Consider the following 26,570-nt stretch of genomic DNA (forward strand, 5'->3'; position numbering starts at 1 on the left):
AAATGGAAGGAGCACCTTTAACTTTCCTCAGAAATGGAGCTTTTCTTGTCAAAAAGGGGAAGCTGGGAAGCCATTTTGGTGCCATCCCAATATGCTAGAACAGTTTAGCTGGAGTATATGGTATTAAATCAGTCTGGAACAGTGTGATAAAGCCAGATTTTGAAGGATTTTTAAAAATTCAATTCAATATTTTCAGTGAACAGAAATCTGTTTTCTTTCCCTCCCACTTCCTCTCCCAGTTGAGGAATTTGTATTTTATCCTAGAGATAGTAATAAACTGCTGAAGATTCTTAAGGAAAGGAGTGACCTGCTCAGATCTGTGCTTTAGGAAGATAATTTTAGCAGCTATGTAAAAAGATGAATTGGAGACAGAGTGGGAGCAGGAAAATCAATTAGGAAATCCAGGCAAGCATTTATGAGATGTGAAAAGAAGACAGAAATAAGAGACACTGAAGAAAGAAAATGGACTTGGGAATGGATTAGAAATACATCAAACAGGAAAAGGAAATGTCAAAGAATCTGATTGTGACTCTGGGTGATTAGAAGGATAGTGAATACTCAACAAAAATAAGTTTGGAGGAAAGACTGGTTTTGGGAGAAGATCTAATGAATTCTGGTTTGGAAATGTAGAGTCTGAGATGTCTATTTGGCTTCCAGTGAGCAGGCATTTGATGCTGCCAGGGAAGAATCAGGAGAATTGTATATGTATATAGATATAGATATATACATCTATCTATATATCTATTTATATACACACATACATATATATGACACTAGGACAGAACCTTGGTGTCACCCATGCTCAGTCACAGACATGGATGATGATCAATTGAAACCATTCACTACAGCAATTTGAATGGCACTTCACTCATTTTGGTTCCTCCATTTGGCACCAAAGACCTCTCCAGATGAGCTATTAGGCAGTAACTGCATTGGCATTAGTGAAGGGAAAAGAAAAAACCACATAAGACTTGTGACCTAAGTTCAAATCCAGTCTCAGACACTTACTAGCTGGACTCAGTTTCCTCATCTGTAAAATGAGCTGGAGAAGGAAATGTCAAGTCACTCTAGGATCTTTGTCAAGAAAACCCCAAATGGGGTCATGAAGAGTCAGACAGGACTGAAATAACTGAACAATAACAGGGATATTAGAAAAGGTGATGTTCTAGAGAAGACTGGATAGAATAGGATCATTTGTGCATGTAGGATGGTCAACTTTAGCAAAGGGAAGCTCCATATCATCATGTGAGATAGAGTGAAGGAGGCTATAGTGGCAGGAAGCTATGAGTGACATGTTGAGGAACAAAATAGCAATTTTAAAAAATTGACTTCAAAAAGACTGACTTATTAAAAAAAATTCTATATTCACAAACCTGGAATTTCTATAAGATCAAATAAGTAAGTAATAATCCTTTTAAGAGAATCTCCTTTTGTTACTCATTAGGCAATATTTATGTTAAATTTTTGTGCTCCATTTTTTTTGATATCATTTTCATTTGCCCTCTTCTCCTACCACAGAGCCATATCTTATTGTGTGAATAGGCATTGCATGAATAAGGAAGAAAAACCGAGTTCAATAAAACTAGCCAAAGTATTGAGGAAGTTTGACATTATACGCAGTGTTCCACACCCAGGAGCTAAATAAATGCTTGTTGAGTGATTCACTGATTACTTAAGTAATAGAAAAGCACTTGAAACTGTATAATCTATGCAAGTGGGTTATCATTCATGAATATTCTTTCCAGGACTGTTGGAATGAGAGAGAAAAAAAAGGTGAATGCAGAAAATGTGAAAAAATCTGAATACTAGAAAATATTTACTATTTTATATTCATAAACATGGCACTATGTCTTTATTTTAACATTTTTAAAAATTACATCTAATACACATTTAATTTTATCACTTTTGGAAAACCAGTTTGGCACAAATGTAAATTATCAAAAGCATCCAAGTATGAATATAAACCTGATATATTTTTTCCATCAGAAATGCTCAGGTGGATAAAATTTTGTTTTAAATCCTTCAGTAATCTCAAAAACAGTAACAACCAAAAAGGTGAAGTTTAAAAATCTTATACTGAGCATTGATTTCTTTGTACTTCTGTCCCCAGAACCTAGGACAGTTCCTGCCATATGGAAGACCATTAAGAAATACTTGATTGCTTGATTTGGGGATGAATAAAATCTCAAAAAAAGTTTCACAAATTTCTTCAGGTGAGTATATTTATTACTAGAGAAGCAGGATGGTGCAGTGGTTAGAGGATCAGCCTTGAAGTCAGGAAGAATTAGAATCTGATCCTGCTTTTGAAAATACAGCCTTTGTAACTAGGAGTAAGTAATTTAACCTCTCAATGCCCCAGAAAACTCTCAAGGACTATAGAACCGCCCATCAATCAAGAATGGCAGAAGTTTCTCCACACTGGGAACTTCCCATGCAGAGGAAAACATAGGGAAGATCCACTCTCCAAAAAGTGTTTTTTTAAGTGATGTTTTTAGATAGAAAACTGGATAAGCTTTAATGATTTAGATAAGTTAGGCCAAAAATAGTTAAACTTTTAGAGTTCAATAAAAAGAAACTATTTTCTGTGAATTATCTTTCCTAGACGATAATGATATTTAATTTAAAGCAGCAGAACACATTGTAAAAAAAAATTAACCCTAAAAAATAAAGTGAATATGAAGCAGTGACTGATGGATCAAATAGGCCAAATCTGTGAATCACTGTCTTGTACTATACTCGAATACCTGCAACTGGATTTTAAAAAATTTAGAAGCATTTAATATATTCAAAACAACAATATCCTCAGCATTAGCAGGGCTGGAAGGAATCCTTGATTGGTTTAGAAGGGCTGAGCTCAAAGGGTTCCCAAGGAAGTGCCGGGGGCCCAGACTAGTGAAAGACTAGGCTGAATGAGGCAGATGCCCTCCAAGTCACTGAATCCCAACAGAACCAATGCCTCTGAAAAGCTTTCCAAGGGTGTTCAGATACACTTGGTATGAGCTGCCCTTTGGATTTTCTCATCCCTTTTGCGGTTAAATCTTTTCACATAACTGCTGCTGCTCCTGAGCAATCCATCTCCAGGCCTTAGGCGCCCTTGTAACACCTGCAGCAAAGCAGTGGAGAGCTGCCTTCTCTTGTGGTAGATGTGACCCATTACTATATACCTGCTGCCTGAAAAAGAGCCAGAATATAAATGAGTCAGGTCAGATATCAACCAAGTGAAAGATGGTGGGAAAGAGAAGGGAGTGTTGTAAAAGAAGCTAATAACATGATGACGGATTTGCACTATATCAGTCAGATTTTCTACTCTAAAAGACTTGTTTAAAATTCAATTCTAAACCCATCCCAATATATTTTCCATTTGCTAACAATGGTGTTTTTTCATCTGTGGGTTTACCAGCAGTGAATAAAGAAATATCTGTGCTGATGGGCTAATATCTGTGCCGATGGGCTCTAAATGACACATACTCTTAAGTATATTGCATTTTATGAAGAAACTGCCCATTTTTCAGTAACCAAATAGCAAGGGAGAAAACATGGAGCTGTCCATAGCTTTCAGTACTTAGAGACAAGCTTATTCAGATACAACTCTTGCCAACTTAGAAGCCATGTGACCATTGGCAAGTTGCTGAGTCTCTCTGTGGCAACCCTTTAAGTTCTATATGTGGGTTTAGGTGAAGGGAATTCCTACATGTGCTGTCAGTGCACACAACAGAAAGGAGATTCTGAAGTTTTTCTCTTTCAGAATATTAATATTAATTAAGGCCTGGGTAGCTAGGTAGCTCAGAAGATAGAACACTGGCCCTGGAATCAGGAAGACTCATCTTCCTGAGTTCAAATCGGGCCTCAGACACTTACTACCAGTGTGACCCTGGGCAAGTCACTTAACCCTGTCTGCCTCCGTTTCCTCATCTATAAAACTGATCTGGAGAAAAACGTGGCAAACCATTCCAGTATCTTTGCCAAGAAAATCCCAGAAGGGGTCACAAAGAATAGGACATGACTGAAGTAAGGCATGCATATATATATATATATATATATGCACACAAGGTCACCTTTAGGGGAGCCTCATTACCAAATTTAAAATCTGCATATGGTTTATTGCAGCTGGAGGAATCCAATACAAGCACATGAACTCGGAAGAAGAAGCCATCTGGGGTGATATAGAGGCGGTTTGTCTTGTACAGCCCATGACTGTTGACCAGCAGAGAGACCAACCGGATGCCTTCAGCAAGCACTTCTACATCATGGACGATTCCATTCACTGCTACTTTCAAGATTAAAACAAAAACAAATAGAAAAACTTTTGAAAGGGGGAAAAAAAGCACAAAACTGATTTCTTGTTGCAATTCCAGATCTCTCAATGGCTTCAACAAGCTATCTGATGGCCACCTCCCTTGTCCCCTCGGTTCTGCTAGAAGGCTGGCCTACCTTGGGCTGTCTTCACTTAAGCATTCACTTTCCCATCCTTGGAGGATCATGGAATTGAACTTGGAGTCAGGAAGACTCAGGCTTGAATCCTTCTTCTAACCCTGACTAATTAGCTCTGTGATCCTGGGCAAGCCCCTTCACTTGCCTAAATCTCAGTTTCTTATTCTATAAAAGAAGGGAAATGCAGCCTCCACATTTTGTACAGTTTAAAGCTAGATGTGAATGCCAATTACTATCATGGCTAAAAGCAAGATAATACTAGATATGTTACCCTTCTACCAAGCGCCAGCTTAGTAGGGCCCTGCGGTGAAATCCTAGCTGTTTGTAATTCTATAGCTTTAAGGATGGCCAGGATTTGAATGGGAGTAACCATGTTACCAAATTCACTCATGCAGTAGAATTCCTTTTCATCCATATCCCATTTGCACTCAGTCTCACAGGTCTTCTCCATGTGGCCAGTATCTAAAAGGAGAGAAGAGAAGCACTATAAAAACAAAAGCAGAGGCAATTCTTTGAGCAGTGAAGTACTTATATGAAGTATGGGACCTAGAATCAGAAAGACCTGAGTTCAAATCCCATCCCAGACACAACACTCTATTTGTTGTGCAACCTGGGACAAGTCCCTTAATCTCAGTTTCCTCATCTGTCAAATGTGGCTAATAATACCACCTACTTTCTTTTGATGTTAAGATATTGCATGTAAAACACTGCATGAAAATCATTTTTTACCATCCTTCTACTTACTATTATTACCCATCTATTTCTAAAACTGCCAATCTGTTGCATTTTATTCTGAAAAATTACCATTTAGGTCATAACTAAATTTAAGAGGGTGTCCCCAAAACAAATTTCCAGATTCCTATAGTTTGAACTGCATTTAGATCACCATAGAGGGATGAGAGCTGAGGGTTCATTATAACAGTGAAAACAAGGATTTCCAAGGCTCACAGATCACAAGTATTGGTAATGCAGCAATGTTTGGTAGAAAAGGGGGAAGACTTTACGGATTAGTCCTTTGACAGTAGGTAAGGCTGGAAAAAATTATCTTTATAGACCAGAGAAGAACAGCAAAGTACATAAAATGACTAGAGATTGAAAATGAGACAGAACTTTGCCATTTAGTAGCCATGTGGACCTTGAGCTTAGCCTAAAAACAGCATGGGACCTACAAACCTTTCCAGTCCATTCTTTCCCTTATCTTACTAAAATGAAGCTTGGAGATGAAAAGTGACTTGACCAAAGTCACATGGCTTGTTGGTGAAAGAACCAGAACTAGAAACCAAGTCTACTGATGTTTTGGTCTAGAGGACTTTCCACTAGACCCTGCTTTCTGAGCCTTTTCCCCTCACCTATGAACCTCAGGACTTGGAGGAGGGTTGTTGGAAGTGAGGTCATAGGTGAAGGTGCTTGTCAATCTATCAAGCAAGCAACAAGCCTTTAATTATTGTCTATCAAGTATTGGGCACAATAGGCCCTGGAGATACAAAGACAAAAGAATAATTAATGGTCTATGCCCCCACAAGCTAATTACTTTCAAAAATTTGAGTCCCCAGGACAGAAAAATGGGTTGAGCTTACAAAGAGGCTGTGAGTTCTGAAGGATAAAAGGATAATGGGAAAGTGAGGCTGGAGAAGGGAAGCCTCAGGGAGAGCAGAAGAGGTTTCTTCCAACATTCGAAGGGTTATTTGGCTGGAAGAGGCTTTATCTCTTTCTTCTGGGTTCCTGAAAGCAGAAGTAGGAGTATGGGGTGCAAAACTGCAGAGGTGAGAGTAGGTTTGATTTAAGCAAAACAAAAACTTTCTTACAAGAGTTGTCCCAAAGTAGAATGGTCTGCCTCAAGAAGTGTGCCTCCTACCACTGGAAGTTTCCAAGCAGAGGCTTGAGCACTAATGACCAGGATGTTTTAAAGGGGTTTCTTGTTATTAGTGCTGGTGATCCCAGAAATTCCTTCCCTCTGAGTCTGTTGGAGTCTGACCCAAGAGGGAGCTTTTGGTTAGATCTTCTCCTCCCCCCACTGCATGCACTTTTCGGGGCCTGGGTTCCGCAGCCCAGATGTTGCTCACCTCTTCGGGGTGGGTGAAGTTGGGACTGCTGATGGCTGAGCCAGGAAGCCTTGGAGCGGTTGCTCAAGGGTGCTCCCTCCTGGTCTGGGCTGGTGCGTCCAGGAGAGTTAAGGCTCCCTTCAAGGGGTTGACACTGGTCCTCCACCCATTCTGGTCCAGGACCAGAGAGGGGAGATCCCTGAGCCAGTGGATATGAAAGCATGGGCCAAGTCAACCGCCCAGACACTCGCCGCTTGTTCACACTGTTATCCAGTGGGACTGCTGCCCCACGAAGTGGCCACAGGCTGCCCAGTTCCAGAACTGTGTCCTTGCGAGCACCAGTGCTGTTCTCCATCCGAGGCCGGGGTCTGGCCTTCCTCCACTTGTCCCTCCAGGACCCAGGAGCACGGGCTCCCAGTGTTCCCTGACCCCAGGTCTTCTCTACTGGGTATGAGAGCGAATCTGTGGAGAAAAAAGCAAGAGGGAACAGAGAAGAAAGAAATTGCACTGGAGGAAAGATAACTGAGAACTTAGAAACTGGGGAAGACAGAAGACCAAGAAACTGTGGTGGAGGAGAGAGAACCAAGAGACGACAGGAGAAGACCAAAAACCTGAGAGAGAGTTCTGGGGAAGAGAGAGAACCTGGAGGCTGAATTGCAAAAGAGAGGTGAAAGAAAACAGAGTGATGGAAAAGAGAGAACGCGAAACAGAGAGACTGTTCTAGAGCACACAGAACTAAGAACAGAGACCGTGCTGGAGAAGACAGACAACTGAGAAATGTGCTGGAGAAGAGATCACTGACAGCAGAGGTTCTGTACTGGAGCAGGGAGACAATAGAAGGTCTCCACAGGGAGAAGGGGGAAAAGTAAGTCTCTGCAATGAGAGGAGAAAACATAATCATTATTAGGGGAAAAAAGAACATAGTTTCTGAAGGGAAGGGAAAGAGTAGAATCTATTCCGAAGAAGAAAGAACAGAGGTTCTTTGAAGGGAGAGAAAAGGACCGAGTATCTGTCCTGGGGAACGGTAAGAGTAGAAACTCTGTGGTGGAAAAGAGAGAAAACCAACGGTTTGCTGAAGGAGAGGACAGAGAATGCGTGTCCCAAGAGGAAAGAACACAGAGAGTCTCTTCAGGGAGAGGGAAGAACAGACAGCAGGGAGAATGGAAAATATGCTAAAGATGATGTGATGAAGAAGATAGAGATCATAGAGTCTGTCTGCAGGGAGAGGAAGAAGCTGTCCTGAAGGAAAGGGAGAACAGAGAGAAGAAAACAGAACAGAGAAGAAAGAAGCAGCTGGTCTCTTAGGAAGAGGAGAGAATAGATTCTGTGCTGGAGCAGAATGATAGGCAACAGTTTGTGAGGAGAAAGAGGAGAGGACAGAGAATCTACTGAATGAGAGAGAAAACTGGACATCTCTATGAGAGAAGGAAGGGAAGAAAGTGAATCGGTACAGAATCAATCAATCAATCAACAATAAATATATATGAAGTGTATACTATGGGCCAGGCACTGTGCTGAATGCTGGGGATAAAAAGAAGAGGTAAAAGATAGTTCAGTTCCTGCCCTCAAGGAGCTTACAATTTATGAGAAAGACAGACAGGCAGAGGTTCTCAGCTCCGGGCATTTTCTCTGACTTTTTCCCATGCCTTGGAACGCACTCTCTTCTCAACTCCATCTACTGATCTCCCTGGCTTCCTTTAAGTCCCACCTAAAATCTCACCTTTCACAGGAAGTTTCCTCTTTTAATTATTTCCCATTTATCTTATATTTATCTGATTTTGTATATATTTGTTTGTGTGTTGTTTGCTCTATGAGATTGTAAGATCCTTGAGGGTGGAGGACTGTCTTTTACCTCTTTTTGTCTCCCCAGCACTTAGTACTGTACCTGGTATATAGCAGGTGCTTGATAAATAGAGACTGAGACACAGACAGAGAGACACAAGACACAGATAGTGAAACAGAGACAGTGAGACAGAGACAAGACAGAGACAGAGATAGAGACACACAGAGAGAATAGAGAGTCTGTCGAGAGGAGAAAATTTCTCTAATTGTTGTAGGGAAGAGAGGGGATGAATAATATGGGCAGGGAAAGGCGGGGAGAACAGCCTGTTTTGGAGAAGACATGGTATAGAACTCTATGTATGGAGAAGGAAAAGATCCCAGAGTCTGTTCTGGAGAAATGAGAACCTAGAGTCTAATCAGAAAAAAGGCAGGGATGAAAGTGTCTGCTAGAAAGGAAAGCTGTGCCAGAAAAGAGAGGGAACCACGTGTCTGTGAAGGGAGAAGAGAGAATTAAAGTTCTGTGAGGGAGAGGGACAACTCAATCTCTGCCAGAGAAAAGACAGAGCCAGGTCTTTGGGGAAGAAAAGAGAGATCCAGCATTCTAGTTTGAGAGAGGAGAGAGAATCTATGCCCAGAGAAACAGCCACATAAAATCTGCAAGGGTTCATGAGAGGCTAGGAAGGGAGATGTAGGGGACCCAACCATCTTATTGGTCAAGAAGTAAGGTCACTGAGAACCTTCCACAAACTGACACTACCCTACTTTATGTCATCCCAACTGCCGAAACCAGGTCACTATCTAGTCCTAAAACATATTGCTCTCCCCATTCTGTACTTTCCTTACATAATACCCTGTAAAAAGGCAGTATGGTGCACTGGGTAGAACAATGGTCTTAGAGTCAGAAGATCTTGGTGTTAGAAGTCCTATCTCTGATACTCACTGGCTGTGTGACCTTGAATGAGTCACTTAACTTTCCTTGATTCCAGTTTCCTCCTCAGTAAAATAAGGGATGAGGTTTGGACTAAATAGCCTCTAAGGGCCCTTCTGTCTCTAGATCTATGAACCAACACCTGGAATTTTCTCCCTTCACTTTTTAATCTGTTCAATAGTATATCCTGATTAAAAGTCAAAATAAAAGGGACATTCTCCATGAAACCTCTGATATCATTTTCCCTCAGTCCATACAAGTCAGGAATGACATTGTCTTCTTCAGACCCCAAATGATATCGGTTGTTCCTCCTCCATCACTCCAACTTCCCACAGAATATAAGCTCCTTAAGATTAGGGTCTATTTAATTTTTTTTGTCCTCCAATTTTCCCATTGCAATTAATAAGTGTAAGTCAATTGATCTAACCCTCTAATGCAGTTATCATGTGGAATACTGTGGTCTGCCCTGTGTAGGACACATACATCTGTCCTTAGTTTTCATTCCTGATTTTTAAAATACAAGTTTCATGAGGGTGGGGTCCCATCTTATCTATAAGTTGCATCTCCCTCAGTGCCTAACATAACTGCTTAATAAATGTTTGTTGAAACACTAAATGAAACTTTCCAGTCTTTCTTAAGTAGGAGCATTGGGCTATTCCAGTCTTTCATCTCTCAGAGTTGCTTTTCTGACACTTCTGATGAAAAATGTCACTGCTTTAGCCCCTTCTTTTATACATCTAGAGCATCTGCCCCTTGTTGACAGTTTGTTTAGAATGTTCAAATAATAAATGCCAAGGGCTGATGGTGGGGAATAGCATTTTACTGCTGGTGGGGGCTGCAAACTAATTGTTTAAACACTCCTGACAACAGAGCTATTTGGTTTTCCCATCCCTGTGGACAAAGTCATTTGGGACTCCACAGTGCCTCATGCCCCGAAGGGACCTTTACTGGGATTTTTGCATCTTTTTTATTCATAAACTATAGACCCCAAAAAAGACCTACAAATCTTGTCTTGGTTATCCTGAAAACCTCCTCTCCCTTTATTTTTTTTTTCTCTTTCTTTGGTGATTGAGAAAAAGGCCTCCAAACGATATGAAGTAAACAACAAAAAATTAATGGTTTTCACCAAACCTTGTGAACGAACTGGTGAGTAGACAGCAGGCCAGCTCTAAGGTTGATCACCTCGTCTTCCTTGATTATTAAGCCTCATTTTTCCATTTACCTGTGAGAGCAGGCTGACCTAACAGGCATAAGAACTGATTTCTTTCTTTCTACATCTTTCTTTCTTTTTCTCTTTCTTCCTTTCCTTTCTTTCTCTCTTTACCCTTCCTTTTAACTACATTTTTTGGGCTTTTAAAAAACATTCTTATCCCTTTAATTTGAAGTGATAGGTGCCACAGGGCCCCATTGCAACCTTCCCTTTGCAATCTCGCTCATCTTTTTAAAACCACCTTTCCCCAAGAATAATACTTGTTATATTTCCTGTTTTCGAAAAGGGTCAGTTTTGACTCAGTATGTTAAATATTGTGCCAGGCACAGCTGAATAAAGCTTTGGTCTGTATCCAGTTGCTTACTATCAACTATCACCATCTGTTGTCATGGTTTGAAAGATTGATATTTTGGGTTAAACACCCCTGAACCCATTCAATTTCCATGTGGAAAAATAATCTAAAGTAAATTGCCTTGTGCAGTTACAGGAGCTATTTTTCCAGGAGACAGCAAATCAAAGGAAACATCCAAAGGAAAACAAAAACACCTTCCCCCCAGAGACTGCCTCTGTCTGCCTTTATTGCCTCCATCCCATATTTTCATCTCATCCATGAAATGTGGTTTTAAGGAGAGATAGACCCATCTCTTTGTGCCTCAGGTCTTCTCTGAGACCAACAGGAAGAGGGAAGATGTTTCCAGATCTCTCTTGACTCTGCTTCCCTCCCACCCCTTCACTTAACCCCTGCTCCTGCCTTCTGCAGACTCTTAGAGGGATTATTCTCCACTTTCTCTTAGTAGGATGCTCCACTTTCAGCTTGCAACTGCAGACACCTCTCAGGAGGCTTCCCTGAAGGCTCAGGTACAGAGCATCCCCTTCTCAAGGAACACAAACACCTCACACCAAAGTCTGGGAGCTTAGCAGAGAGACCATTTGGGACAGCTCCCATAGGGCCACCGGGACTTGCCTGGAATGCCAGTCCTGCGTTTGCATTCTGTGCGCCTAGCCTGTGCAAAGGTCCCGAGAGGCAGGCACTCAGCAGTCCCTTTTGATACATCAAGCTGCTGGCTCTCTGCTGATGGAGCAGCTACTTAACATGCAGCCTTTCCCATAGCTCTCCCCACTGCTCTCTCTTCAGATCATTGTAGTGGCAAGTCTAGAATGAGCATCTCTCTCCTAAGAGACTGCCAGGGGAAAACACACTCCGGCTGCAGTCTGAGCTTAATTCTCAGGGGAACACAAGCCTGAAGTGAGCCTGCCCTTCCTTTACCTCCTTCTAACTCCTTGCTTCTCTCTCCTTCTCTCTCAAGGGCTCTCTGGATTTCCTCCTGCTTACCTTTTCTCTCCGTCACCGGGGTTTCTGAGGATGATCCAATGAGCAGACAGAGAAGCCAGAAAACTCTGTCTGATGGCATTGTGAAGACCACTTTGGCAGTGTCTAAAGCTGAGCTTTCAGCCTTTGCTTTTCTCCCTCAATTCTCCACCCCCGTTCATGCTAATGAGGGGCAGCCTTTGGGGAAACTGGGAATCACTCACTGAACCGACCACTGGAATGAGAGCAAACTGCAAAGTGACCCCTCTACCTACCGTTTCTCCCCAAGATGATGGGGATGGGCTCACCTCTTTCCCTCTTTCATTTTCAGTTGGACATATTAGATCCTGGCCATGCTGTGAAGGAAGGGGGAAATCAGCTGGCTCTTTGCTCAGGCCAGAGGTCTATGGTCCCTTCTCTGCCATCTGGGGCAATGTGGTCCCTAAACCTCACCATCATATACTGCTCCTGCTCTGACATCTTTCTCACTATTAGACAGATACACCGAGCCGGGAAAGGACATACAGAGGCCCGGGAAAACTCACAAGCTTTCTGGTTTCTAGAAATTCAGTGGTTTCCAGTCTCTCAGGAACATAGGAACCCACAGACATTGCCTGCTAAAAAACCTCTCACATCTTTGATCTAGTTCATGGAACTATAGGGTCTCTCTCAGTAGGGGAAAATTCCACTAAATTCTGTACTGCTCAGACCTTTAGTGGTCTTTTATCCCGGGATCAGAGATAATAGAGCTGGAAAGGGCTGAATCCAAATCCTCATTTTACAGAGAAGAGAGTAGGTGCAGAAAGCATATTAAGTGATATGCTGAGGTAATATGGAAGAAGAGTTCAGTTTTGATGGCCACCTTTTTTCAGAAGACTGTTGACATAGTAGAGAATGCTCAAATGTCATCACCAGAATGGTGAAAGATACAGAAACCTTCTCATACTGGATCAGCTAATGAATGAATGAAAGAATGAATGAACGAATGAATAAAAAACATTTATTAAGCTCTTGCTATGTGTAAGCATTGTGCCAAGCACTGGGGATAGGAACACAAAATGAAACATTCCTGGCTCCAGAGTAGTTTAGTCTAATACAGGGAGATGAAATATATAAGAAACTAATGGCCAGAGAGGACTGTTTTGGTTTGGAGAGTTACAGGGATGATATGTGAAACCACAGGGGAGTAGATTGAAACACCTTTTGTAATAGTGATGTCTATATTGATTTGATATGGTTCCAGATCTAGAAAGTAGAGACAGTAGGGGAAGCAGGGGAAGGGAGGACTTGACACCCAAGTGGTAGCAAGTCAGTTGGGAGGAAAAATAGAGAGAGGATAGTTAAAGTAAAGCATGGCTAGGACCTGGGTAAAGTGGTGGTCTAGTCAAGGTACCCACTAATCAGTAAAGTACTCCCTCCCCAGGGCAGGAGTTCTGGAATTGAAAGGGTTAAATAATCAGGGTACAGTTTCTAGTCCAGGTGTTAAAGAAGATGACTTGAAATACTAGAAAAGACTAAGAGAAGAAAGGAAGTTTAGTTTTTAAAAATGAATTTTATTACTATCTTTTGTTTTCATATCACCTATCTTTTCCCCCCATTCCTCCTTCTCCTCTCTGAGTTCTCCCTCATAACAAAGACTTCTTTTAAAAAAAGAGAAAAAAATAGCAAAACCAATGAACATATTAAAAAAACCCTCATATTACAATGTTTTACATTGGTAGATCCCCATACCTCTTCAAAAGAGCTCAGGCAGGTGTTTCCTCATATCATTTTGGGCTTGGACTTTATAATTTTGAAATGTTTGATTTTTATTTTAAGGGTTGTTTTCACACATGAGGAGGAAATATACTTTTTTTTCTTTTTTCTCTTAGAGGACAGAACTAGGACAATAATCCTTGAAACATAGAACCTATGTGACCATAGATAAATCTTAGAAGTTTCACCCTCAGTTATCTCATCTGCAAAATGGGAGTGATAATACTTGTATGACCAACTTCATAGGGATTTGTTCAATTCAATAAATATTTATTAAGTGCAAGGCTTTGTGGTGGTCTTACAAAGATAAAAAATGAAACTTTCAAAACTCTTCAGGAGCTTAAAAAACATTTGTTCATCTGTAAAGTACTTTATAAAAGTGAGCTTCTGTTACTACAAAGATCAGTGACTCCCTAAACTCTAAATAGCTGTGATTCTATTGACCAGGTCCCTGCTCTAGGTAATAAAAATTTCTAACACATACAGCTGTCCAACAATGGAAGGACCTGGCTCCTGTGGTAATAGCGCCCCATCACTTCTGAACAATAAGTTTGAAACAGGATGACTCTGTCTAGGACAAAGTAGGCAAGATCCCTTTGAAAAGTGGTATGCTGGTGCAGATCTACTACTCATCCTCAAATCAATTTTTCTGACTTCTGTCTGAGGTAATATGTGTGTCCTCTTTAAATACGTACATACATACATCTGTGTGTGTAAAGTTTCCTGAGCTCATCATCCCCAAGCAGAGTGCCTTGTGCATAGAAGCTGTTTACAAAGTATTTGTTTAGTTGAATTGACATTTTAAAAAGGATCAGCCCACCCGTAAGCTGTTTTGTTTTGTATAGGTGGGGCTTGGATGAGGAGGATAGGCAAAGCTAGCTTCCCTAGTTCTAACCACTATGTTGGCACTTTCACACTTTTAAATAAAATGAAAGAATGAGTAATGCATTTATTGAATGCTTCTTACGTGCAAAGTACTGTGCTAATTGCTTCAAATACAAATAGAAAAGTAAGATAGTCCCTCCTGTCAAGGAGATCACATGCTGATGACTTTTAGGATGAAGAACTCCCTGGCTACAGCATTGTTTAGGGGGCAGGAGATGTGTTATCCTCCTCAAATCTCAGAAGTGTCTAGAAAGTTCACCTGGCTCGAATCAAGAAGGACAACTTTGGGAGTGATCCATTTATACTCCAGTTTTATTCTTATCCCAGTTAAATATTTTCTGTCCTTAGCAAATCAGCTTGGATGAATTTGGCACATTTGGCATATCAATTCTGGAAAGTTCTCTGGGTTCCTGGGAAGGCTTGGAGATTGCAATCATCCCCATATACAAAGATATGGAAGTTCAACAAACAAGTGGCATTTTACAAAGCTTATCAGAGGTTACTTACTGCTTCATACATTAAAAGGTTTCTTTTTCCCAAACCAAGAAAACAGAGGAAAAGAAAACAAAGTGAAAATGGGAATAAAAGGAACTGCTATCAAAGTGGAGGTGGAGAGAAAGTAAAAAGGACAAGAAAAAGCAGTTCTCCATTAAGAAAAAATTTAGTGTGAAATGAGTTTACAGAACACATAAGGCTCAGGTTTGGGAAAGGTGTCTATTTCCTACATAGAAAAGAAATTGTTAGGACACAAAGCCTCAGTTCACATCAACAAAACTTATCCCGTCAATAATTTATATATATTATTACAATTTTTCAGGAGGTTGAGTCATAAGCATTGTAACACAAAGCGGTTTGTGGGACCACCAGAAGTGATTCCATATTTCACCTAGGTCTTGCACTGTCTGAGCAGTTCCAAGTCCAGGCCTTCTACCAATCCAGACCAGGGTTGGGCCCCATCCTAGCCAACTGCCCTTTCTTTCCTCCAGTGAGGAAACTTCTCTTTTAGTCAGCTTTACTGATTGAAAGGACCAAGGATCAAAAACCTCTCAAACTCATAAGATCAAACTCCATTCTCTACCATCCCCTATGATTCTCTCCCTTAATACTGTCACCCTCATCCCAGCCCTGCAATGTCCCACTCTAAACCCAACCCTTCCACTCTGTGTTCATTGGAATTTCTGCTCCACAGGTAGTAAAGTTGCTTTGTCTTAAACCTTTTCCTTTCCTGGTCCTTCCATCCTCTTGTACTTATAGTCCTTGGAATACCCCTTGTTCTCCATTGCCATTTCCAGGCTCTCCTACTACCTGCATCACTAAGTAATCTCCCCTTTGTGGTTCACTTAATCCACATTTGCCATCCAGTTAAGATTCTGGTAGCCATTACCTAGCAAGTCCTTTCCTCAATGAATTCAGTGCTTGACACAGTCTTTCTCTCCTCCTCAATTCGTGCCCTCATAGAGGGGATTTCAATATATACAGTTAGCTTCCTCAAATACCCTAACCTTCAAATTTCTCAACTTATTCATTTCCCATGATCTACTCCTCCATCTCACCTCAGTATACATAGAGATGGTCATACCTTAGATCAAGTGTTCTACCTCCCAGGGTTGTTATGAGGATCAAATGAGGTAACAGTTGTATAGTGCTTAGCACAGTGTCTGGCACACAGTAGGTGTTTGATAAATGTGTGTTTCCTTGTTCCTGCCTGCCACTTATATGTTCATGAACTTTGAAATTCCCTTTTGTGATGCCAGTCTATTGTGATTACAATTTCCTCTACCTTGCAACTTCAAACCTGGTTCTTCATTCTCACTGAGACCTCCAATCCCTACATCCCTTGGCTCATTCCTATGTCATTACCACTTAACTGGTTTCACTTACTTCTCTTCTCCATTTTGACCTCTTGGTGAAACAGTACAAATTCTATCCTATCCTTTTCTTTCAAGTCCCTTGCCCTCATTCTATCACCAATCTTGACCTTCCAAACCTCAGCCTTGGATTACTCTTACTACTCTATCCCATTTGCATGCTGTTGAATAAAACTGGAGAAAATCATGAAACTATGCTGACTGGGTCCACTACAAATCTATGTCACATAAACTGTCCCCGACTGTCCTTTATGTCAACAAGACAACTACTTTACACATCCCTAATTGATTCACTATCTCACCAGAGTAGATTTTCCAAATCTTTTCATCCCTCCTCAAATCTCCTATGCTTCCCCCGCAACTGATAGCCTTACCTAACTAAAAAAATTGAAACTATTCACTGAGATCTCCCTCTTCTATCTACCTTATCTGACATTACTCGGAAGCCTTCTGCCACAAACTCCTCCTTCACACCTATCTCATATGAAGGTTTAGCCCTTCTCCTTACCAAGACTAACCCCTCTGTATGCATGTAATCCCATTCCATCTCATCCTGTCCAGTAGACTGACCCCCTATGGCATCCCTAATCTACCGATCTTCAGTCTCTCCCTATCTACTTCTCTACTGTCTACAAAGATGCCCATGTCTCCCAATCTTCCAAAAAACCTCCACCCATCTCTATTAACTATCATTCCATATCTCCCCTCCCTGTTATAACTAAACTCTTTAAGAAGACTGCCTAAAATTGATGCCTTTATTTAGTCTCCTCTCATTATCTTCTTAAGTTTGTGTAATCTGTCTTCTGACCTCATCATTCAACTGAAACTATTTTTTACAAAATTAACAGTGATGGGGGGTACAGCCAAGATGGTGGAATAAAAGCAGGGATTTGCTTGATCTCTCCCCCAAACTCTTCTAAATACCTGTAAAAATGACTCTAAACAAATTCTAGAGCTACAGAACCTACAGAATGATAGAATGAAGCAAATCACCAGCCCAAGACAGCCTGAAAGGTTGATGGGAAGAGTCTATCATGCTGGACTGGGAGCTCAGGAAGCGTAGGCCATGCTGGCATAGACAGGGCCTAAGCAGGCTTTGGGGGACTGAATCACTGGAAGCTGTGATTTTTTTTCAGACTTCTCAACCTCAAAATGCCAAGGGCAACTTGAAAGATTAGTGGAAAAAGCCTGTCAGACCTGTGTGAGACAAGAGGGCAGTTGGGCCCCAGGCCTAGGGTGGCAGCAGGACTGAGGAGCCTGCAGCAGCCTCAGAAGCAGCCATAGTAGCAGTGGTAGCGACTGTTTCTGGAGCTCTAGACCCACAGATTGTGAGGGGATTGACAGGCTGATTGTAACCCTTCCCCATGCCCCACTGGAAGCTGAGAATTACCTTGACAAAGAGTTTAAAAGTCAAGTAATTGTCTGGGGACATGAGCAAATACCAGAAAAAAAAATCAATCTATAGAATCTTACTGTGGTGACAAGGATGGTCAAAACATACAGCCAAAAGAAGAAAAAAAGTCAAGCTCCTCCATCCAAAGCCTCTAAGAAAAATATGAATTGGTCTCAGACCATGAAAGGTCTCAAAAAGGATTTTGAAAATCAAGTAAGAGAAGGAGAGCAAAAATTGGGAAGAGAAATGAGAATGATGCAAGAAAATCATGAAAACTGAGGCAACTGCTTGCTAAAGGGGACCTAAAAATGTTGAAGAAAATAATGCCTTAAAAAAAAACTAATCCAAATGGCAAAAGAGGTCCAAAAAGCCAATGAGGAGAAGAACGTCTTAAAAAGCAGAATTGGCCAAATGGAAAATGAGGTCCAAAAGCTCACTGAAGAAAATAGTTACTTAAAATTACAATGGAATAGATGGGAGCTAATGACTTCATGAAAAATCAAGAAATTATAAAACAAGACCAAAAGAATGAAAAAATAGCAGGCAATGTGAAATATCTCAATGGAAAAACAACTGATCTGAAAAATAAATCCATGAGAAATAATTTAGAAATTATTGAACTACCTGAAAGTCATGATCAAGAAAAGGGCCTAGACATCATCTTCCAAGAAATTATAAAGGAAAACTGCCCTGATATTCTAGAACTAGAGTGTAAAATAGAAATGGGAAGAATTCACCAATCACCTCCTGAAAGAAATCCTGGAAGGAAAACTCCTAGGAATATTGAAGATATTTGTTATATGTATGTATGTATGTAGTTATATGTAGATATATGTAGTTCCCAGGTCAAGGAGAAAATATTGCAAGCAACCAGAAAAAAACAATTCAAGTGTTGTGGAAACACAATCAGGATAACACAAGGTCTGGCAGCTTCTACATTAAGGGACTGGAGGACTTGGAATAGGATATTCTGGAAGTCAAAGGAGCTAGGATTAAAACCAAGAATCACCTACCCAGCAAAATTGAGTATAATGGTTATTGAGAAAAATGGTCATTCAATGAAATAGAGAACTTTCAAGCATTCTTAATGAAAAGACCAGAGCTGAATAGAAAATTTGACTTTCAAACACAAGAATCATGAGGAGCATGAAAAGGTAAACAGGAAAGAGAAATCATATGGGACTTACTAAAATTGAACTGTTTACATTCCTCCATGGAAAGATAATATTTGTAACCCTTGAGAGTTTTCTCAGTATTAGGGTAGTTGGAGGGATCATATATGTAGACAGAGGGCACAGGGTGAGTTGAATATGAAGGGATGGATATCCAAAAAAATAAAATTAAGGGATGAGAGAGCAATATAAAGGAAAGAAGAAAGGAAGAAATAGAATGGGGTAAATTATCTTTCATATAAAAGAAGCAAAAAAAAGCTTTTACAATGGAGGGGGAAAGGGAGGAAGTGAGAAGGAATGCATGAACCTTACTCTCATTGGATTTGGTGTAAGAAGGGAATAACATGCATACTCAATTTGGTATGAAAATTTATCTTACCCTGCTGGAAAGTAGGGAGGAACAGGATTGGGGGGAGGATGATAGAAGTGAGGACAAATGGGAAGAGGGGGTAATTAAAAGTAAACACTTTTAAGGAGGGACAGGGTTTAAAGAGAGAATAGAATAAATGGGGGGCAGGATAGGATGGAGGGAAATATAGTTAGTCTTTCACAACATGACTGTTACAGAAGTATTTTACTTAAGTACACATGTATGACGTATATTGAATTGATTGCCTTCTCAATGGTGATTGGTGGGGAGGGAGGAAGGAAGAGTAGTTGGAACTCAAAGTTTTAAAAAATAAATGTTGAAAATTGTTTTTACATGGAACTGGGAAATAAGATATACAGGCAATAGATTATAGAAATCTATCTTGCCCTATAAGAAAACGGAGGGGAAAGGGATAAGAGAAGGGAGGGGTATAACAGAAGGGAGGGCAGATTGGGGGAAGGGGTAATCAGAATTCATGCCATCTTGGGGCGGGTAGAGGGGAGACAAGAGGAGAAAATTTGGAACTCAAAATCTTGTGGAAGTGAATGATCAAAACTAAAATTAAATTAATTTTTTAAAAAAGTTATCGGTGATATCTTAATTACCAAATCCAATGGTCTTTTCTCAATTCCCATCTTTTTTTAAACTGTCTGAAACCTTTAACATTATACATTTCCCTTTTCTCCTTGATTCCCTCTTCTCTGTAGGTTTTCATGACACTATTCTCTCTTGGTTCTCTTCCTTGTTTTACCACTCATTCTCAGTCAACTTCACTGAATTTTCAACCAGATCACACCCACTAACCATAAGTGCTCCCCAAAGTTCTGTCCAACACCCTCTTCTCTTCTCCCTGTATGCTATTTCACTTGGTAAAATATTTCACTATTTCATTTATCAATGTCCCAAGGACTCAATCATCTTTAGCAGAAAATTCTCAGATCTAGTTATCCAGCTTTAACTTCTATTTATCAAATATTCAATTGCTTCTTGGACATCTCAAACTGTTTGTCCCATAGACATCTTAAATTCAACATATCCCAGATTAAACTTATTATTTTCCTCCCAAACCCTCCTTTCTTCCTAACTTTCCTATTATCATCCTAGGCACCACCATCCTTCCAGTCACCCACACTAGCAATCCTGTCTCCTCCTCATCTACAAGCTCTTGCCAAGTACTACAAATTATATTTAATATCATACCTCCTTTGGGTCCCCTTTTTCTCTTGACAATGTTATTACCCTACTTAAGGCCCTCATCACCTCACATCTGGATTACCATTTTGGTTGGTCCCCTGTTTCAAACTTTTTCCCACTCCAGTCCATTCTCTACTCAGCTATCAAACTGATCTTCCTAAAGCACAGGTCTGATCATGTCCTATTCTGTATATTCCAATGGCTTCCTATAACCCCTAGGATCAAATCTTCTGTTTGGTATTTCAAGCCCTTCACAGTCTGGTCCCTTTCTGTCTTTCCAGACTTTTTCACATTATCCACCCTATCCAATTCTAACGCTAACCCTAAATCTGATTCTAACCCTAAATGTGCTCTGAATCTATCAGGTCCAGTGACACTGGTCTTGCTGTTCCTCATACAAGACACATTGCTTGCCATTTTTACTAGCTGTCCCCCATGCCTGGTATCATCTCCCTTCTCATCTCCATCTCCTGGCCTCCCTGGCTTTCTTCAAGTCCCAGATAAAATCCTACCTTCTATAAGAAGCCTTTCCTGATCCCTCTAATTGCCAATGCCATACTTCTGTGGATTATTTCCTATTTGTCCTGTATATATCTTTTTGTATGTAGTTGTTTGTGCATTGTCTCCCCCATTAAACTCAGGTTCTTGAGAGCTCTGCTTGTTTTTTTTTGGAAGGGAGAGCGATTCCAAGGGTATAATGCAATCCCTGACACATAGCAGGCACTTAATAAATCCTAGTTGACTAACAAGCTGACTGTACCCATTGCTTACTTAGCACAATACCAGGCATACAGTAGGTACTTAATAAATGCTTACTGACAGTAGCCTATATTGTTCTTGTCTTTATGATTATAGCAATTTTTTAATCAACCCCAAGTACTAGGAATTCCTTAACCCTAACTAGGTGCTTAAGAAATGTTTGTTGAAGTCATTCCTTAACTGATAAATGGTCAAAGGATATAAACAGTTTTCAGATGAAGAAATTAAAGCTATCTGTAGTCATAAAAATATGTTCTATATCACTATTGATTACAGAAATGCAGATTAAACAACTCTGAGGTCCCATTTCATACCTATCAGACTGGCTAATATGACAGAAAAGGAAAATGATAAATGTTGGAGAAGACATGGGAAAATGCATTGTTGGTGGAGTTGTGAACTGATCCAACCATTTTGGAGAGCAATTTGGAAATGTGCCCCAAAGTTCTATAAAACTGTGCATACCTTTTGATCCAGCAATACCATTACTGGGTCTGGATCCCAAAGAGGGAAAAGGATCTATTTGTACAAAAATATTTATAAGAGCTCTTTTTGTGGGGGCAAAGAACTGGAAATTGAGGGGATGCCCATCAATTGGGGAATGGCTGAACAAGTTGTGGTATATGAATGTAATGGAATACTATTGTACTATAAGAAACGATGATCAGGATGATTTCAGAAAAACCTAGAAAGACTTTCATGAACTGATGCTGAGTGAAATGGGCAGGATCAGGAGAACATTGTACACAGTAACAGCTACATTGTGCAGTGATCAACTTAGATTTAGCTCCTTTCAACAATATAATGATCCAAGACAATCCCAAAAGAGGAATGATGGAAAATGCAATCCACATCCATGGAAAGAACTATGCAGTCTGAATGCAAATTGAAACATACTATTTTCACTTTGTTTTTGTTTTCCTTTCCCATGGTTTTTCCCTTTTATTTTGATTCTTCTTTCACAACATGAGTAATGTGGAAATATGGTGAATATGGTTATACATGTATAACCTATATCATATTGCTTTACTGTCTTGGGAAGGGGAAAAAGGAGGGAAGGGGAAGGGGAGGGAGGAAAAAAATGGAGCTCAAAATCTCATAAAAGCAAATGTTAAAAACTATCTTTAATATACAGTCAATGAGTTATAGATATCTGTCTTGCCCTACATGAAAATAGAAGGGAAGGAGATATGAGAAGGGGGGGAGATGGTGATAGGTGATAGAAGGGAGGGCAGATTGGGGAAAGAAATAATTAATGCATTCTGTCTTGAAGTGGGGGGAGGGGAGAGATGGGGAGAAAATTTGGAACTCAAAATCTTGTGGAAATGAATGTTGAAAACTAAAAAATAATTAATTAATTAAAAAAACCTATCTTTACATGTAATGGGGGGGGGGGAGGGTAGAGCAATACTATTATGGGTGTATGGGGGAATCATTTGATAGTCCAAACGAGTATATCTTCAAAACTGTGAGTACTATGTCACTGATCCCAATCAGAGGGCAGAAATCAATTTTGTCCACCAGAGAGAAATCTTTTACTGGCTGCATTTCTATTTTCACAGTGGTACAATTCTCCTTAAAACAGTTTAATATTGCAGGGAAGAAAGCCTCTGAACACCCTAATCCCTTCCTGTGGAACCTCCCCTGGAGGAGAAATTGGGAAAGTAAGTTACCAGAAAGCTGGGAAGGTGTGTCTAATTAAACAGCTAAGATTGAAAGTTCACCAGAGAAGATGGGATCACCTTACAGATCCCATCTTTAAGGAAAAAAACCTTAAAAAACCAAAAACTAAACATTAGACAAATTTCAGTTTTCTGAATTTTGGCCCCAAATATCTCTTTTCTGAGAGTCAGAACCAGAGAAGATTGGAGCCCCTTAAAATGATCAGCTTCAGAGCCCATCTTTTTTAAAAAAAATTGCATTATGCAAAATTCAATTTTCTGAGTCTTGGCCTCAAATATTTTTTTCTTAAGAGTCAGAAGCTGGATTTTACTCTCTATACAGGTAACCATAGGAAGAAGTACAAAAGCAAATTGCTTTATTAAAGATTTTACAAATTTGGATTTACGATATCTCCTAGGCTTTACTAAGATTGTTGATAACATTTTAAGAACTCCTAAACTAAATGATATTTTATACGCTGGGTGACCCAGACCCAAAAGTGAGAGTGCGACCCAGATGGGACTCGAACCCACAATCCCCAGCTCCGGAGGCTGATGCCTTATCCATTAGGCCACTGGGTCACCACATTGCTTTCGGTCTTGCAGACAACCCTTACGTGACGCCGTCAGTTCTGTTCACGCCTCTTGACGTTTTGTTTCCGTTTGCTCTGCCGCTCGGAGATCTCGGGACCACCCGCCTCCGCAGAAGCAGCTGCAGTGGGTGGAGCGGCTTCTGCGCTCCAAAGGCCCAGAACTACAAAGACCATCATCCTCTTGTGCTATTATCCTCTTCAGGCCCCCGGGATAGGTTCCAGCTAACAGCTCCTCTGCTTTTTCTTCCCTAGCTGCTAGGTCTTCTTGGTTGTAGGCACTCCTTTCTTTTAAAGGGAAAAGGAAATGAAATATTAGGAGGGTTTTGGTTCCAAAAGGGAAGCCTCAGCTCCCCCAGAGGGCAACTGCTCTATTCCCCGGCCCTCTTCTTTTCAAGCTAACCAGAGCTCAAACTAGATTTGAATCAGAAGACCTGTGTTCAAATTCTGATTCTGTCGCTGCCTGTGTGACGCTGTACAGACGCACCTCGTTTGCCGGTAAAAAGCAAAGGATTGGACTAAGGTGATCTCCAAGGCTCCTTCCAGCGCTAAACCAAACGTTCTTCTTTTCTCATTTTAAAAATAAGCATTAATTGATGCCTTTTTTTACATCACTGTAATTTCCCCCTGTATCCCTACCCCTTCCAGAGAGCCCCGTATAACAAAGAATATTTTTTAAGATAAAAAATTAGAAAAAAATCAGCATAACTGATAAATACATCGAAAAAGTCTAAAAATAATGTGCAATGTATACACCATGCATACTTGGGCACCTCCCACCTCTGCAAAGGGATGGCAGTGTCTTCTCATATCTCTTCTCTCCACCTTTCTTTTCCTGTAATTTTGTAATATTTCACTTTCGAACTTTTTCTTATTCCATCCTTTCCGTTTACAGTACTGTGGTCACTGTATACATTATTTTCTTGGCTCTCTTTATGTTATCAATTGCCATTGTTTCTTAATCTAAACACTTATAATAAGATTTATTTAAAGTCTTAGGGATGTCACTTCCTTACTCTAACACTTTCTGAGAGTGGGCAAAGCCCACTTTCTGAGTTTGCCATGGAGTCAATTACAGTCCCTCTAGATACCCCCAGGACAGACCCAGCTTCCTGAGGGTCAGACTGGACCTGGCCACCTTCTCCATATACTCTCCTGGAGCTTTGGATCACTCAGTTTTGGATCTTGGTACTTAACACACTATACTTAGGGAGCCTCAGACCATGCTTCAAACCCATCCATCACAAAACGATTGTGAACATTTAATCAATGCTTATCTAAATATCATCTCAGTCATCTTGCCATCTGCTTTACAAGCTCTTCTTTCCTTCCTCCATCCTTCCACACCCTTCCCACCTCTTTCTTTGGAGACAGCAATCACTAATGATATTATTACTACTAAAAAGGGTGTGACAATCCTTTGCATTATGACTTCTCTCTTTATGACACCACCTCAAACTGCCTCCCTATGTCCATATGTGCTTCCATGTGTATTGTTTCTATTAGAGGTAGATATTATAGATGATCTATTAGAGATAGATAGTATCTATCTACATAGACTCTTAGTGCCTTGAGGGCAGAGACTGTCACAGTTTTGTGTGTTTATTCTCAGTCTCTGGCACATTGTAGACACTTAATAAATGGTTTTCATCTAATTATTCTTTCACATTGGTATCTTCTGTTTTTACACCACATTGATTTCCTTTTTTTCTTAATAGTATTTTTTCCAATTACAAGTCAAGATAGTTTTCAACATTTGTTCTTGTAAAATTTTGAGTTCCAAATTTTTCTCCCTCTCCCTTCTTCCCATCCCTCCTCTCCAAGAGAGCAAGCAATCTGATATAGGTTATACATGTACAAACATGTTAAACATATTTGCATGTTAATCATGTTGACATCACATTAATTTCCAAGTACATTTCTTTCTGCCTTTCTTTTTCCAGCAAGCCTCCCCTAGTAACTATGATTTTAAAAAGAAAAAAAGAGGGGCAATCAAACCTACCAACCCATTCAGGATCTGATGGTAGGCTAAAAATTCCACACTATATGCCCTACCTCTGCAATGAAAAATTTTCTTAATTGCATTTTCTTAAGTCTTCTTGATTATCATGACACCATATCATTCAGTTTTGCTTTGTTTACCCTATTGTAGTCATCAGTTATATTATTATTTTCCTAATTCTTCTTATTTTACTGTGCATCAATTCATATATACCTTCCCATATTTCTTTGAATTCTTCATATTGGTCTTTTCTTTCATTGCAATAATAAATCCCATTACATTCTTGTTTTTCTCACTTCATAAACAATTTCTCAGTTCTGTGCCTATTGAAATGGAAACTACCTGCCAAGACACCTACACACAAACTATATAGATACAATTATGAAACACTTTTTACATAAAAACAGATCCAAATAATTGGAGATGTATTAATTGTTCATGAGTAGACAAAGTCAATATAATGGAAAATAACTATGCTACCTAAATTAATTTACTTATTCAGTATTATACCAAAGGATTACTTTATTATGGAGTTGGAAAAAATAATAATGAAATCCATCTGAAGAAACAAAGGGTCAAGAATCTCAACACATTTAATAGGAATAAAGTGGAAAGTAAGAGAACACAGTAATGCCAGATCTCAAATCATACTACAAACTGTATGAAAACAATTTAGAACTTGATTAGGTACACAATATACAAAAGAAATGAGCACAGAAACCTAGTGTTTGATAAATTCAAAAATCTCACCTATTGGGGCAAGAACTTTCTATAAAAACTGTTGGGAAAACAGGAAAACAGTTTGGCAGAAACCAGCTATAATTCAACAGCATATACCATATACTAAGATAAGCTCCAAATGGATCTATGACTTAGAGGGTAAGGGTGACTTTATAAATAAATTAGAGGAGCAAGGAAAAAATTACCCTTTAGATCTTTGGATAGTGGAAGATTGTTCTTGATCAATAAGAGATAGAGAATGTCACATAGATTAGATAAAAGTAAAAAGATTTTTGCAAAGTAAAACCAAAGCAGCTAAAATTAAAAAGAGATTGGGGGAAAAAATTGGAACAAGTTTCTCCGAAAAAAAAGTCATTTCTGAGACATATGGGAAACTGATTCAAATACATAAGAATAAGAGTTATTTACCAATTGATAAATGATCAAAGGGTATGAGGGGCAGCTAGGTGGATAGAGTATTGGGCCTGGAGTTGGGAAG

General features: G+C 39.9%; 1 protein-coding gene, 1 long non-coding RNA gene and 1 other non-coding gene across 3 annotated transcripts in view; 1 reads left to right on the top strand and 2 right to left on the bottom strand.

The window, feature by feature from the left end:
* Positions 1 to 4,622, top strand: part of LOC140528025 (uncharacterized) — a 30,396-nt gene extending 25,774 nt beyond the window's left edge. Inside the window, exons 2-3 of the long non-coding RNA XR_011975026.1 lie at positions 2,111 to 2,213; positions 4,108 to 4,622. This is a non-coding gene — a long non-coding RNA (uncharacterized lncRNA). The remainder of the gene's footprint in view (positions 1 to 2,110; positions 2,214 to 4,107) is intronic.
* C2H17orf58 (chromosome 2 C17orf58 homolog) lies at positions 1,823 to 11,827 on the bottom strand. The gene is made up of 5 exons (XM_072645444.1): positions 11,727 to 11,827; positions 6,495 to 6,935; positions 4,810 to 4,893; positions 4,076 to 4,267; positions 1,823 to 3,171 (listed from the first exon to the last, which is right to left on the bottom strand). Exons 1-5 carry the CDS (start codon positions 11,803 to 11,805, stop codon positions 2,981 to 2,983), a joined length of 987 nt encoding a protein of 328 aa, XP_072501545.1. The 5' UTR covers positions 11,806 to 11,827; the 3' UTR covers positions 1,823 to 2,980.
* An 11,441-nt stretch (positions 11,828 to 23,268) lies between these two features.
* On the bottom strand, positions 23,269 to 23,341 carry TRNAR-CCG (transfer RNA arginine (anticodon CCG)). The gene has a single exon. It is a non-coding gene; the product is annotated as a tRNA-Arg (tRNA).
* Between the last annotated feature and the right edge of the window lie 3,229 nt (positions 23,342 to 26,570).

Source organism: Notamacropus eugenii, chromosome 2 (genome assembly GCF_028372415.1).
Source record: "Notamacropus eugenii isolate mMacEug1 chromosome 2, mMacEug1.pri_v2, whole genome shotgun sequence".
NCBI lineage: Eukaryota > Metazoa > Chordata > Mammalia > Diprotodontia > Macropodidae > Notamacropus > Notamacropus eugenii.

What these genes read in the sequence shown, in the direction of transcription:
- C2H17orf58 (XM_072645444.1), bottom strand. Translation starts at nt 11,805, where the DNA reads ATGCCATCAGACAGAGTTTTCTGGCTTCTCTGTCTGCTCATTGGATCA. An exon ending in CCCGGTGACGGAGAGAAAAG is followed by an intron (nt 6,936 to 11,726) that starts GTAAGCAGGAGG and finishes TTTTCTCCACAG; the next exon opens with ATTCGCTCTCATACCCAGTA. An exon ending in CTACTGCATGAGTGAATTTG is followed by an intron (nt 4,268 to 4,809) that starts GTAACATGGTTA and finishes TCTTGAAAGTAG; the next exon opens with CAGTGAATGGAATCGTCCAT.